This window comes from Myzus persicae, unplaced genomic scaffold (genome assembly GCF_001856785.1).
Source record: "Myzus persicae strain clone G006 unplaced genomic scaffold, MPER_G0061.0, whole genome shotgun sequence".
In the NCBI taxonomy this organism is placed as follows: domain Eukaryota; kingdom Metazoa; phylum Arthropoda; class Insecta; order Hemiptera; family Aphididae; genus Myzus; species Myzus persicae.
In genome coordinates this window covers 44,762-61,983 of record NW_019102598.1, presented here as the reverse complement: position 1 = coordinate 61,983, position 17,222 = coordinate 44,762, and the positions used below count along the sequence as shown (strand labels likewise).

General features: G+C 32.2%; 1 protein-coding gene across 2 annotated transcripts in view; it reads left to right on the top strand.

The window, feature by feature from the left end:
- Nucleotides 1-17,222, top strand: part of LOC111032641 (A disintegrin and metalloproteinase with thrombospondin motifs 1) — a 49,517-nt gene that overhangs the window by 21,924 nt on the left and 10,371 nt on the right. For both annotated transcript variants that reach the window (XM_022313041.1, XM_022313042.1), the window contains exons 3-7: nucleotides 1,315-1,378; nucleotides 3,346-3,554; nucleotides 9,208-9,294; nucleotides 16,731-16,962; nucleotides 17,062-17,179. In XM_022313041.1, coding sequence (XP_022168733.1) covers nucleotides 1,315-1,378; nucleotides 3,346-3,554; nucleotides 9,208-9,294; nucleotides 16,731-16,962; nucleotides 17,062-17,179 — 710 coding nt within the window. The remainder of the gene's footprint in view (nucleotides 1-1,314; nucleotides 1,379-3,345; nucleotides 3,555-9,207; nucleotides 9,295-16,730; nucleotides 16,963-17,061; nucleotides 17,180-17,222) is intronic.

Here is a 17,222-nt window from a genome sequence, read left to right as displayed (position 1 = left end):
TCATTGTCCTGGTTTTTTGTGTTATCATGATAACAAATATAATAATATTATTATTCCGTGTAGTTTGTCGACCGTATAATGCGACGGCGGCGGCAACAGATATCCACCCTAAACAATGGGCTGTCGTTGGGGCTAACGAACCTATATATCGCTGCATACATATATAAATGCACTGACGATGACGCATTGTATATACACGTGTGTACATGCATGGCGTCCTGTACTCTACAACTCTACCTATAGAACTATAGAAGTAATATATATTTTAATGACGCATTATTGTACACGCGGTCCGAATGTCTGATGGCCGATTGTCCGGCGGGTTTCGTTAAGAGACTCATCGTGATATATATGCACCGCACCACACAGTCGGAAAACTCGATCACATAATATTATATTGTAATAATATTCGGATGCGTTTTTTATTCAATATACCCTATTATTGTAGATGATTAAATGTTAAAATATTTTTCGACTTGATGTCTGTTGTCAAGTTTTTTAAACGGGCGATGCTAAGTTCATAGGGATTTTCCAGAGTCTACATACTATATGTAGATTTAACTTAGTATTATTGTCTATAATAAGCAAAACTTCACAACTTATACCAGGTGATTCAGGAGAGGGGAGGTATGCGTGTTCAGGCGTAATCTAAAATAATAAAGTGTAACCAATTTTTTTTTTTTGAGTACCCGCTGTTAAAATGTTCTTGGTTCACACCCGCATGAGTTATACTTTTAAAGTTGACGTTTTCTTAAGTGGTAGCAGAAATTTCTACCAGAAATAAAGAAACTCGTTTGTCGTGTATATAATATATACCTACGCGTAAACACTCACAGAAATAGTGATTTTTACATTTGTTTCTCTTTCGAATCGGATGCATTAAATTAGTGTATGTAATCGTATTATCTCCGCCAAGCGTTACACAATCGCAACTCCACATTACCAGGCGTTTAAACTCGTAGGTATCATGCCGTTTGTATAGAGCGGAAATTTGTAAGGGTGACTGTGTCCTCGTGTCAAGTCGGTCGTGGAACCAGACACCCGGTCAGAATACGTATGTGATAAGTATATATTATACGTGCACTGATCTATCTTGGATTCTGATATTTTGAGCACCTATATCGATCGTTACACTGGACCGTGAATCTAAGCGTTTATACCTCGGCCTTATTGAGTGTACCCACTAATCGCTAATCGGTATTACAGGGATTCCGGCCAAAACGAGTATCTTACAAACAGACGATTAAAATACGATATCAATGTTATTCGTAGGTACCTATATTCAAATAATAAGCATTTTGTTTTTGATTTCAGTTACACGAGCACATGGACGTGGATGGCCTGAGGACCTTATTTCACGTGGAACATCATTCAGAAGGTATAATCCTATCTCGTATATTCAAATATTATTTACTTAATTTCAATTAACCTACGCTATTCGTGTATAGTTAATATATAGCTGTTACAACACTATCACCACTTACCATACATACGTTATTAGTACTTATTACAATAAGTAGGCACCTATATTTCAATAGATACTAGATATACACTATTCAAACGGCATTACAAGCATTAAGTGTTAATCGCCCAATATGTTTCCGGAAGCATTATAGCAGTAATAGCTGCTAAAGTTTATTAAATATTGTAAATTTAAAATATACCGCTCTGGTTTACACTAGTTGTAATACTAACGGAATATTACAATATACTGAGGCACTGAGCGGATAAAGGGAAAATCGTTATAACTACTATTCAAAGGCACACATATTAATAGGATTATTTCAAACGGGGACATATTTTCATTTAACAGCAACACTAACTCCCACATAGACATTTTTATTTTATTCTAATTACTACGATATGTGGGCAAACTGGGCAAAAGACACGAATCGATTATCCCACTTCGTGTTGTAGTTATTAAGTACTAACTATAACCAGTTATTGTAAGTCATATTCTTTTATATTTCGCACAGATGATCAAAATATAACCAATGTTCCCATCGTATATTCGTATGTTTTCTAATCTTGAAAATTATTTCGTGATTTTTATGACACAAGTACAGAGCATATATATATATATATATATATTTTTTTTTTGGTTAAGGTTCAACAACTGAGGTCATTAGTTTAAAGGTTTTACAAATAAAATCACATTATTTTATCACAATTTGTACAATAATTTCAAGTCTATATGGAGGTTCATTATATTGAACATTTGGAGGGAATTGACAATAAATATTGTCTTAAAGTAACTTCGATAGACCTATGTCTTTTTAAAAATTTGAAGATATTTCCCGAGTTTTCCACTCCAAATGCTTGTACCGTAGTGACTATATAGTGAGTGAGTTCCGAGAATTTGTCTGGAGCTGTTGAACTTGGGGCATTCTAGTTTGCTTGATGGAGTATAATTATTCTAATTTTCATAACGAACAGGGCAATACACTGCCTACACAATTCATCCAGAAAAATACATTCCTGATGTAAACCAAAGAAGATCTATACCATATAATATACCTGCTGCAAACAGATAACCTTCGGTTACAAGAGACACTATAAGTATAGCTAGGTACTACCATGGAGCAATGTATCTGCTACACTTGATATTATTTTACGTGACATTTCTTCCTCTTCTTCGCGTCGTATAGGTACACTCCTCTACAACAGGAGTGTCTATTACACGAGTGTGTTGTGCTTATGTGGGTGTTTGCGTAGGTGCCAATACTGTAATGCTGAATGTTCCGTTAACAGCGACACCGGTCAACGTTCTGTAGTCTGCACCCCATGACATTGTATAACGTATATGATACTATATATAATGCAGTATACATATAGTAACATACATCTAGGGTACTTAACTTCATACCATTTGACTGATTTAATTGTTTTCTACAATGTTATTTACACATTTAACGTTTAAAATTTAAACAACAAATGTAAATCGATGGGTATGAAGTTACTATGTTGCCTATTTAATTATTTATTGTTTTTTAACTACGCGTAATTGGCCATCATACAGACTTTTTATCATTCAAACTTCAATAGGGTTGTAACTATGCAAGAGAGACACTTTTCACCATCATACTGGAGGCCATACATATTAATAATTAACAGCGAATAATCGGGAAAAAAAATCAATAAATTCGTATTTATTTATTAACAGAGAGCAGATTATTACCTATATCTAGTGTCTACAACAAAAATTTTAAAATTTTAAGTTATCATAAATCTTATCTCCGGCCTAAATGATGACGCTAATTGCCAAACGCAGTCAATGCGTAGTGTACGAATTTTAAAGAATAATAATAGATTTATAGATGTTAACATCCAGTATTTTGTTGACAGTGCCCGTTTACGAGGTCATCAGTCTGCACTCGATCGCCAAACGGGATGCGGACGGCGCGCACAAGGTTCGACTGAAGGCATTCGGAGAACACCACGACTTGCAGCTGGAGCCGTCGGATCGCCTTTTTGCGGGCGACAAGTTGCGTGCTTGGACAGCACATCACAACTCCACCACGGACACGGTGCACTACACCGAACTACCGAACGACGTAAGTCATCGTCAATATTTAACAAAACATCATAATATTATTAAATTTTGTTATTTTATGGCTTAGTCCACTTAATATTACACTCTCATTGATGATTCGAGTACCTGTTGGTATTTGGCTGTAGACATTTGCAGTAGGTAGATTACGGAATTATGTACGCTCTGTCATAATGTATTTTTAATAAGAACTCCTCAATAAAGGGCCAAAAAAATGAATACAACTTGCATGCGGACCTCCCTGACTCTTCCATATAATGAAGTACCTACTAGAAACAAACAAAATAATATAAACGATTTAACATGGCATTTAGAGATAAGTTTTGTTTAACTTTGAAAATTCCGGCCATGATATAATAAATATATATAATAGTGACTGTATCCCAGTATTTGGTAGAGTACTATGTAGTCGGTGGTTGGTATAGTCTCACTGATAAATGCGATAATTATAGTTCATAGATTACTCACAATAAAAAAAATAACCAGAAATATGAATTATATTCAACTATAAGTACACCAGCAGACCAGCTATGTGTATACGGAGAGTAACGCAATATGGGCATCCTGTAAATATGAGTTATATGTGTTAGATTTTGGAGAAGACCCTATTTCCCTCCCTTTTTAATCGACAATTCGTATTCCAAAAATGCTTCACGACGCATTTAAATATTTTATTGTATTTACTATTTACGATTTGACGTATTAAAACGTAATCGGTACCTATTATAAGTACAAGGTATTATCTACGTCATCGTAGTGATTTTATGAGTTATATCGGTTGTACAGTTGTACACCTATTATTGATTAAATACTTTTATACTTTTATACTAAATAATTTTGACAGTGAAAACTTAATTTCAACTTACTTTAATTCCTCTGTTTTTACTACGACTACTAATCAATATTATGACGAATAATTTGAACGTTAAAGAATGTTTGGCATGCTCAGGAGGTATCCTAATTTTACTAAATTCGTTAAGTTTCGGTACGTTTGTATACAAATCGATAATCTTCGACGATAGTCCTATAATGTACTTAGTGTACCTATACATGTGCAAATAATAATTAGTAATTACATAACATTATTATTTTGATATACAAACTAAGTTATTTGAATCTAGAAATGGTGAATAATGTGCATCGATAGTGGAAACTATCATGTAATGTCATGTCAAATTCAAAGTAAATTTTAAATGTTTTGATAAGATTTTAAATTATTACATAGCATATATTCCTGATGAATATTTTCGTTTATTACCGATATTATCCATTGATTATTATATTAATTATTACTACAAGGCAGTAGATAGCAAGCATCGTATTAAAGTCAATAATAAACGTAACCAAAGTTGTTTGTAAAAACTATTTAATAAAATAAACATAAATGTTATATATTTCTAATTTTAATACTTCTAAAATAATAATTATTGATGAACATCAGCTGTATTCACGCAGACCAATTATATATAGGTTGTTGGTATATCTAAATAATATATGCAAATTATTTTGTGTTATGTGCAAACTATAATTGTATATTTGTCTTGGTAATATGTATCATTCAATAGCCCCACACCTAACGAGTACCTAGGTATTTGGAAACATTGAAATTTATTTAATCCGCTTTCGATTTAATTTTTTTTTGTTATTACCTCTTCGTTGCAATCATACATGTGCTAGAACGCTGTCTTCGAAGTTCGAACCGGTTTCAAACTTTTTGCCCGTAAACGATAACGCTTATCGTCGGGGTTTCCTGTTTTTACCCTAACTAAAACGAAGTGTGGGTGACGGCTTTGTGCGTGTGTGTTAGTATATACAATTAATGTTTGTTTATGTGTAGTGTTATCTATGTATTGTGATGTCACTCCTCGAGGTTACTATTCAATAATAATAATAATAATGGAAACGTCAGATAATGAATTAAGACACACACATGGCTAAATACTAAATGAATAAAACATTGACAATACCTTTACTCTTCGCGGCCATTCATCATTATGAACTAAAATAAAATTACACAGGTGATTATTTTATAGCTATGAACTCACTATTAGCATTGTTCTGGTCAACTTTTGTGTTTTTTCTGCACATTTTTAGAACGATGAATAAAAGCAATATATGTAATATTATAATAATTTAAAAACAAATTATTTTATATTTTATCTGGTATTTATAAATTTTGAATTTTAAATTTCAAAACGATCATATAAAATTAAAATAATAGTCATGTATTAGAAAATAAAGTAAATACTTAAAATTGTATAAAAACATTTCATCAAAAACTCAAAAATTTACCGGGGAGTGGGATAATGAATATTCTGAAGAATACAATAATAATTTATTTTGGTGAGGTAGGTAGATGTATAAAATGATTTTTTTATTTTATAAGAACACTATGCGATCCTCGCGTAGCAGAAAAAACAAAATATGGTTAATCCGGTGGTGAAAGTGTATACGTTTTCTTGTGTTAACTATGTAAGGCATTTTACCGACAAGTTAAAATGAAAAAAAAGGATGATGATATTATTTTAATAAATTAAATTATACTCTCCACCGTCGGGACGCAATGATTTTGGCTACGTTTCAAATATTCAAGTCTCACATTATAACGATGACAAGTATTACTTGCATATAAGTGTGCTCGTCAATAAGCTAATTTTTGCATAGGTTATTGGATATTTTTTTTCTTTCGCCAGCTGCAGACCAGCTTAACGGGTATTATGAAACGATATAAATGATTCGTTGCTACTACTATAAGTGGAATATATTATACATTTATATATGTATTATACATTATCATGCGATCGACAACAACCCCTAATGCATTCGACGTAACTTTAATATATTATGCAAGACAAAATATATGCTATCTGTGTGCTAAACACCGTATAAGATTTTTCTAACCATAGACTTTTGGAGAAATTTTAACATTTTTTTCTTGAATTTTCAGTTCTTAAAATTGAGCCAGTGGAGATTTTTCTATGTGTTTACACAATTTTGTTACATTTATAACTGATAATAAGTATGTAAAATATTTTTCTAAGAACTTTGAATTATAAATGTTCGGTATCAATATTTCATTTTGAATCTTTAATTGCCAACTTATTGTTACCGAAATCCTTATCTGTACAAATAACATAATGTATCTACATTTCGTATCCTATAAGACATGCATATTAATTCTTATAGTAGGTACCTACATAAGTCATGGGTATACTGAAAACTGTAAAACCTAAGACTAGATGAGATCTATCTTATTGTCAACGTCCCGCAGTGGTCGCGTTTGCTACGATTTCCGCATAGGAGGTGCCTACCTATTAATGGGTCCACCAAGACTTGTTTAAGCGAACACAAAATATATAAGTATAGCTATAGATTATAATGTAAATTCATGTATAAGTAATATAATATACACATTGTGTGACACGTTATGAATCAGTGAAACTGTTCGATTTTTTAAACACTATTAATCCACGCTCATTCATCCACGTATGTTGAACAAAATAATACATAAATATCTATCCTATACAATAACCGATATGAATATTCAAATAAAAAATTGTTATTGTGTATATACGCGTATGGACGCGTTTTATCATTATAGTTCCTGCACACTTATGCGCATTTCACACACAAGCGCGTTACGTAAGAATAAACACCCACACAAGAGTTTATCACTCGAGAAGAGGTGTGGTGGTCTTTTTAACGGCCAATACGAATTTTAAATGTACACGATATAATATATACCTATACTATACACGTGATTTCTCCCGTCTCCCGTGAAATGTAATAATACAATTACCGAATAAAACCAACACGCTCATTCTGCGCACACGCGCGTGTGTTACATAATGCTATAATATTGCAATTTGCAGTCGTTAATAATTTATAATAATATAATATATAAATACGTATCCCGTACAAAGAGTTCGGGTGTATAGATAATAATATAATGGAAACGTACAAAATACAAGGTGTACCTCTATATATATTATTATATATAACATTATTATGTAACTGCTCGGGGCCCAAAACCGCTAGAGTTGTTTTCATTTATGTATTTATTACCTACTCACATCAAATACCTATTAAATCATTATGATTGATCAGAGAACAAATTAGGGAGAGAGAACTCGCTCAACACCTAACCTGAAGTCGTAATGTTTGCTTATATATATACATTACACCCGTGTTTCAGACACCGTGGCTTATATTATAACATATTCAATATTTATAAACCATATTACGGAATTAACAATTAACGATATAAAATAGATCAGTCGTATAATAGGTTGAGAGCTTAAATATATATTTTGAGATTTGCCATGTGTTTGAAAAATTCGTAAATAATCACATAACTCATTTCATAACTACCAACCTCTTGTGGACGATGGACAATGATCCGGATGATCTATAAAAATTATAGGTTCATAGAATTATGCGTTATAATTTATAATTCCCGTTAAATGATGATCATATTTTATACATTACGTAATTCAATGTGACTATTCAGTGTGAAATGGATTGACTCTCATACCAAAATCAACAAAACTTGCATCGAGAAATTGCAGTATTTCTGAACAAAAAAACACTTCGCCACGGTCAATTATTATGTCATTAATACCACAAGTGTACACTTATATTATTATAACACAATATCATATTGTATCTATAAAATCAGAACCATCGTAATGATTGTTTGACACTTCCTACGCAGTCGTCACAGCCTCAGTAGTATCGCCAGAGCTTTATTTTTAGGAGACCTATGATGACGTAGCTGACGCACACACCTTGCACCACTCCCTGCCATATATCTGTATTATGTATTTTCAAATAACAAAGACGAAAAAATTAAATAATTCTCATTGATAAAATCAATTATATATTTTTCTCATTACCTATTATGTATTTCTAAACCCGAAAAACGATCTTTACACAACTCTGAACATGCCTCATAAATGTAAACTAATTTAAAAGTACAGCATAACTTATAATTAAATAAATTATATAGTAATAATAGATTTAATATTGCTAATTATATAATAGAGATTGGTATTTTTAATCATAAATCTCAAAATGAAGCTTAACAATAAGTATGAAAATTTCGTTAAATACTCAATAGAAAACATCCTAATTCAATAAAAATAAAATGTAATATTTTTAATTAAATATCAATGCTTAATATTATTTTGATATTATAAGCTTCTTATGGTAATGATTATGATATGAGCAATAATTTTAAAATCCAATAGTGGGTTTGATATGGTCATCTTATCGCCAACTCCTGGCGATAAATTGTATTTACGATATTGAGGTGGAGTTGACTTTGACCAACCGATCGTCTATCACTGTATAATGATGGTGGTTATATACCCTATACCTATAATAATCAATGCTATTACATATTTTACTTATTCCGATTTACGGCCTATACCTATATTACGGCCCTATATTCCTAACCATATATAATACAAAGGTATCGTTGTTAAGAGGAGAGAACAAAATACACAGCGTATCTGTCTACGATAATTTGATTCTTTTATGTTGTTACGTTGTTGTACATTATATGTATTATATAATTATCATATATTCCCTTATTATACGTCTACCTATAGTTTATTTGTTGTTTTTTAACGAGTTTTTTCGTTTGTCTTTTGCAGGAACACATCGGAGTGCCGTATCAGGACGTCGGTAAACGGGCGGCGGTCATCTTACACAACGACCACGAGGACGGAACGATTCTTATGGTAAGTCTGTCACATCTCACCGAATGACAAGGTCGAGTCAAAACATATAATACAATAATATAACGACGTTATTATAATAGTCGTCAGTCGATAGTAATATTACACACAATATAATGAACCGACAGCTAGGCCACGAGACGGGTCGTCGTCATCGTTGCAATCTACAATGCAAACCGAAGGGCTGCTAAACCGCTACGTTGATAAACACGACGGTCAATGCGTCTTCATTTAATGCATTTTATATGATTATAAGTTAATAGAAAATAATGTGTAAATAACGCGTGCCTTAAATATTGTATAATATTTATATATATTATATTATGCACAACGAGGCGACGAAATAAGGTCATTTGGACGTAGGTATAATATATATAAACGTGGAACGGTTTTTCTCACTCAGTCTTCTTCTTTGATTAATGAATTGGCATGAACAGCGCGCACTACAGTAGTTACGATATTGGGTCATTGAACAATATATGTAATTGAAAAAAATTTATTATTATCATTATAAAGATTATTATTCTTCGGGAGCTGTTGCGCAACCCGATTTCGATCATAACAATAAAAAAAATATAAATGGAACAACGAGACAATAATATACTTTTAATTATAATACGATGGTATATACACATCATCATATTTCATAGATGGTCAGACCTGTGAAATCGCCGCCGGGACTGATTCGGACTTGCGACGGATCCCACGACAGCGAATCGTCGCGTCGTATTGTTGTAAATCGCCCGCTAATATCGAACACGGGCGCGACGGTACATAATATAATAAGATTACGGATTGTTCGCATCGTACGGTGGATTGGAGTGATTGGACATTGAATTCGTTCCGGTTACGCGTGGTGTCTGACCCCTAGACGAGGTTACACAATATTTTGTCTAATGTCGTAGTCGTTTGCAGATCTGACTGCAGAAGTGCAGACGGATGTAAATCGGCTAAAAATCCAAAAAACAATCAATAATATTAAATATTATATTGTACATAGGTAGGTACTTATATATAGGTTGTACCTACCTAGCTTAGCCATAATATCACGAATATCATAATAATGCTGTAAGTAACGCACTTGCGTACGCATACAATATACAATTTTGGTGACGTTCAAGTATATGCACGTCGACAATTTTTCAATTCATTATGTTATTTATAATAATGCGCCGCGCGCCGGCTCAAGGTTTGAGCAGAAAACAATAATATTCAGATGCCGAGTCTACTTTTCTGCCGCCCATCCTATGCGTAAACCTATGTGACACGAGGTTACCTATACATATATTATACTATATATATGTTGTGTTATATAATATTATTATATATATTATACATACCTATATATGAGTCTGAACGCTGTATTTAGGTTTTCCTAGAAATTCAATTAGTTGTTGAGCATAAATTATGTGGAACGTCGACCATGTCTCGCCGGCGTGTAGATATGTAGATTGTAAAGGTATAATATTATATATAATAGGTACGAATGTACGAACGATAATTCATCTATGTCGATCAGAGAGCTCAGAAAAATGAAAATGAAAACAGATTCTGTCTTGTAAACACGGTGATATTCAAATGGCATTGTATCATATATATACGTACCTACTACCTATGCATAATAATAATATTATTTATGTACAGGTATATTATGTATGCAGAAAATCGTTTTGAATTCAAACCTATTGTTTTACTTATATGCATCTATATTGTAAACACAAATGTGATAAAATAATGGTATATATAAAATATAATAAGACTGCTAAAATACAGTAATATGATCTTTAATATAATATAATACTATGATATTTTATTATTATAATCTATACGAGCGAACAGCAATAAAGCGAGCGGGAGACTTTAACGCATAGACTGACGTAATAGTACCGATTACCATTTTGGATTTATAATATATTATATCGTATAAGACAATAGAGAAATTAATCGAAAAATCGAAGGCGAATACGGACATGTGCGTTTTCTAAGTCAACGGGATATCGTTTTCTATAAATGTAAAATTCAAACTTTTATTCGGTAATCTGTAAGAATATTTATAATAATGGCGGATATAACGTACGTGTATATAGTATATAATATTATATCTACTTAATTTTTTTAAACGTTTGTAGAGCGGAGGAATACGCATGCTTACGTAACTATAAATATATCATTATGTATTTATATATATACAAGCCAAAATCGTTTAATGCGATATCTTCCACATATACGACCATAACTGTAAAACATGTTAAAAATGTTTATATATACCAATATATTAAAATACCAACATGGATTTTTTTAAAGTAAAACGGACCACAAGTATCTATATTATAATATTAAGCATAAAATATAAGACTGTTCGATTTAAAATGACGAAAATCATCATATTTAAAAAAATTTCCCCCACACTGCATAATGGTTCATACATTTTTAAACAGTCTATACTTTTAAATTGTACATATAAAGGTATATATGCATCTAGGTGTCTAATTTATTATTTCAGTTATAATGCGCATTACACAGTCATAATTTTAATTGATTTTTTTATTTCTCTACATAGTCTTCGCGAAAAATTTTTGTTACCAGCTATATAACCTATCATGATTTTATTAAATTTTAAATATTGTTTAAGTATACTTTTCATTTTCATGCATCCACCAATTCACCAACAATAAAAAACTGTATTAATGTATGTCCAGAAAAAATGTTTACCTTGAAATATATACTATGGATAACATTTTAAAATATTTAATTTTAATTTTGTTTTATATTCCCACGGAAACTTAACAAAACAACCTACTCTTTCTTTTCTTGTGAAAACCATTATTGCAATGAAAACATATTATCATCGTGACGTTTTTTTTAAATATTTTTTTCTGAGAAAAAAACTTTTGATTAATATTAATTTACTTACCTATACATGATTGTTACTTATTGCATGTGGTGTATAAATAATATATTTCTTAACCAAGAATTAAGTTTTCGATAGGTAAATACAATAATTTAAATAATAATAATGAATGATGATTACATGATAACTTATACTGTAGGTGTTATATTGTCAATATTTGTAAAACCGCTTATTTATACCACCGCATAAAAAATATTATAATTAGTTTTAATTAAAGAATTTAATAAATATTTCGATTTTATAACCAGTTATGGTTGTGCCTATTAGGCAATAATACATTTAAATATCTTGTAATTTTCATCAGATAACAATTTGTTTACAAAACATAAGCGTTTTAATTCGTTAACACCTGCAGCGAACCCATTAAATTGTATAGACACCTACAGACAGCACGCGCGGTCAATATCAACGATGCGCCATTGAGTCGTTTCAAAAAAACTAGTCAAAATTACCGGACCCGAATATCCGCGGGACACATAATTTATAAAACGATGATAATATATTTATTTAGGTTATTTTTTCGTCCTTAAACGTCTGAGATGCCTGTTTATTTATCGGCCGAGTGCCGTAGATGAACGACAACGGTAGGTATTAAAATGTATAGGTAACAGGCAAAACAAACAATAATATCATGACCACAGTCAACGATGTGTCCCAAGAAAAAAACCCAAATGATACCTTGTATGGCTTGTATTATTGTTAATTATTGAGCGTTTTTTCGTAAAATAACGAATATACATCTGATATATTCAAGCAAAAAAAATATATATTTGGTGAATAAATGGTATATGTATGCCTACTGTATTGTTTGAAAAAATGTCTTGGACAATTTGAAGAATCTCTACGTCCTCAATGACTACTCCTTCTACTCATAAGCTCTTCGGTTCATATAGTTGCCTTTAGCTTCCAAAACAACTGTTCTCCACTAATCACGTAACATTTCTCATTTCTATATATATCCATCTGTTATTTCTTTACTTCTTCTATCCATCTACTCCTTGGACGCGTCCTTGTCTTTTAGTTCCATCAATTATTTTTAGTTGCTACATGACCAACCACCTAATCCTGGATGATTTTATGTGTTTCACTATATTTTTGTTTTCTAAAATTTGCTTAATTTTTTTAGTATTTTTCTTTCGAATATCTTTAACCTGTTGGCATCTACTTCTGACAATGTCCAAGTTTCAGATCCATAGCAGACTACGGGTTTCTATATAACTTCATCTCAGTAGTTTTCGGCAGCAGCTCTGATTTGAAAAGTGTGATATTGGTAAAGGATACCTAACTATTAATGCTGCGCTGAACAAACCACAACCACAATTTACATATTACGCAACATTATATGATGGTTATTCATACACAATTAATGTTTTTTCAATAAGAAAAATAATATTTCGATTGTTTACTCACCTCGGCGATATTATCTTAATAATACGACAAAGTAAAAGTTCTAAGAGTTTTTTGTGCATTTTTCGTAAAATTTTTCGGAAGACACGGAACTAAATTAATTTCATTTTTGGGGTCATATCAGATATTTTATATTGTATATTCGTATATACGATGACATTTCATTTTTTTTTTTTTTTTACTGAACTTTCGGCGACAAGGGCCATCAGCTTTATACATTAACTTTCATTTATTATTATCACAATAATATAAACGTTAATTATTATATTCGGTCTCGAAACTCGGATTAGGGGTGTTTCGGTGTTCACTACCATAAGACGGTCTGCCGCCGGCCATATATATATATCTGACATATATCTGACACGGGCGCTTATTATACCATAAAATACTTATTATGTATATTATAATTTATACTTTATAGACTTATTACATTAAACATATTATAATCCGTATGTTTTATTGTATTCCAAATACAGCGCAAGGCTTATTAGAGGACATACCTATAACCACGCGTACGTCACTAACGCGTATAATATATTTGCTAATAATATATACGCGAAATGTCGGCAATATCGTTGTATAATAATATAATATTATGTGTAGTATTGTGTCATACGATGATGGTAGCCAATAGGCGATCGTTATTTATATACTTAACGGCTAACGCTCGTTACTCTGATGTTCATTATTTAGTGTTTCCAAGTAAATATTTTTATAATATTATTAATTATTCATAATATTCATGGTACACTCTCTATTAATGAACAAATTGTTTCATTCATCATCACGGTTATTAAGTATGATGATTTTTATAACCCTGTGTATATGTGGTGAATATCTAAGAATTAGATCTTAAGAATTAGAATTAGATGAATTACTCTACTTATCTTTATACTCGTATGTCAAATACTCATCAATAAAAACTTAAAACACATTCATAAACAAATTTAACTTCAATATGAATAATTTAAAGTGTAAAGCTTGAAAAATACCATCACAAAGACTAGTAGAAGAGTTATATTTTTTGTTAAGTAGGTAGGTTAGTACTAGACACTAGTTACTATAATGCATAGTTATTATTATTATTGTACGTGTTGTGGACGCTATAGGTGCTTATGTGCACAACGCTAAGAGCGCTAAGACCATGGTCTTTGTGTTTCGAATTCATTTTTTTCGTTGCTTGGCTCCGACTCAAAAATTAATTTTTGTTTCAACATTTGAACGAACGTTTAGCGTCCGTCCGTGTTTGTTTTTTCTAACCATAGGCACGGCGAGTGTAATAATGTTTATTTTACGTTCCTTCCATTACCAACAATTAAAATAGCATACAATATTATACTAGCCCTACCCGTCGTCTATCCCGATTTTATTAACTTTTATTTTTTATTCTTAACACTTCTGCCGCCGGGCTGTCTTCGTCGCTTACCACTGGTCGCACGTATAGTATATTCTATATTTTTATTGCCGTTATTATTTTACGACGAGCTTGCAATGTAAATCGTAACGACCAGCCGCCATTGAATAAAATTACATTATAGCCGTATTGAGAAGTAGATACCGACAAAACGTTTACACGGTGAATATAATAACGAGTTTACTTTTGTTGTTTAGTTATGCATTTTTGTTTTTTGTTTGTCTTTTGAACTGTGGAATATTGCGGGACGTGTCTATTCTGCATTGAAACCTAAATCATCATCGTATTATTATTAGGTATTATTATTTACTTTACCTTGTGCCATTGACATCGTTCAAAACCTAATAGAGACTACAATAATCTATACACGCACACGCTTTAAGTTATATTGTGTTCAATGAAATTTAATTCAGAAAAGAAATCATTATTTTATTTTTCTAAGAACTCGACCTATTGTTGTTTAATTGCATCGCAATGCCAGACTTTATAAGACACGTCATTATTATTAATTTATTATTCTCGTACTTTAAGACGCTTAGTAGATATTAAATAAGTTATTTACTTATAACATTATTTCGTTAGAGCTAACATAAACGCAATAAAATCGAATGGTCTTTTTTAATGTGTATACGAATTTATATTAATTTTAATGAACTTTGAATATGTATTATAATATAGTTTGCCAAAAACCACTATAGCTAGGAAACTTCGTTAATATGGGGAATCGATATGTTTTAATTCGCTATAAAATTGTCTGATTAAAACATGTACAGTGTACACCTATGTAAGAGGTTTTATAATTTTTAAACCGCGTTTAGGTACATTATTATACACAACATGTCGTATTGATTTTGAATTCATAATATAATATTAACTATTAATTCGTTTACATTTTTATTTACTTACACGAGACGCGCACGAGATTTGCATTATTATTAATATGATTTAACCTATGAAATTATAATTCAATATTTCTCTATTGCGATATAATATTTTGTCGAGATGTACAACGTTAATCAGAACAGTCTTTCACATTATAATAATTATACAATCGCCGAGTCAAATAAACACCGGTTTTTTTTATATATTAAGACATGATATTCATATCTGTAAATCTATTTGATATCACCGCACTCGTCGATAGTATAATAATGATATACGTTCCACGCATACACATTCATCGAACAGCTGGCCGCTCGGTAAACGTAAAATTCGTTAGATGTCTATGGTTAGTCGTATAGGTATACAGAGGTATTCTTTTACACGCTCAAAGCTGCAGAAGATGTCGTCGCAGGGGTATGATGTCCGCGCTAATATGCCATTGCACTAAATTATTATTTTTTGGAGATTCGGGACTCAAAGCGACTTTCTCAGAATCGTAAGGCTGTCGAGGTGGGCGGGAAAAAAATATCACCCGATACATGTTTCCGGCATAAATCAATATATTGTATCGTCGTACATACGTGAATCTAAATAACATAATATATTACGGTTTGTCGCGTGAAAATAATATTAAATTATAGTCTATTTGTCTAACCGGTTTCCGCGGACATGATCGTATCCGATGCCGAAACTAATATACTGCGATGTATAAATAATTAACTGCAGATTGCGGTAACTCGGGTTCAATCGATCGATAGTAGACTGTTTTTGGAAAAAAAAGAAATCGGGATTTTCGTATTAATCTCACATCCGGTTGGTTTTCAGGAGGGTACCATTGGAGATCATTTGGTGGTGAAGCCCGTCCCAGCCGTGTACAGAAGACACGTACAGTCTTCGACCCCCGACGACGAGATGTTCATGGACCAAGAGCTCCGAGACGGCGACAACGAGGTGTCCAACCAGGGTTTCCCTCTGAAGTCACAAAAGTTCGTGGCGCATCACAAACACGTGGTGTACAGGAGGAATCCCGAATCTGACCGGACTGCCGGAGATTACGGTAAGATGACGCCCGGGACCACGGTGCAGGTGTACCTCAACAATTATTACTTATAATGGTATTTTATTGGCGGCAACTCCAAAATCCTTTCGTTTACAGCGCTAATGGAACCAGACGCGTTGCCGAGGAGCAGGCGGAAAAGATCGATCGCCAAGCGGGAAGCGCCATACGCCATTTACCCGGAAATAATGGTCATCGTGGACTATGACGGTTACAGGTACGCACCGTCGTGACTTACCATAATGATAATAATAATAATA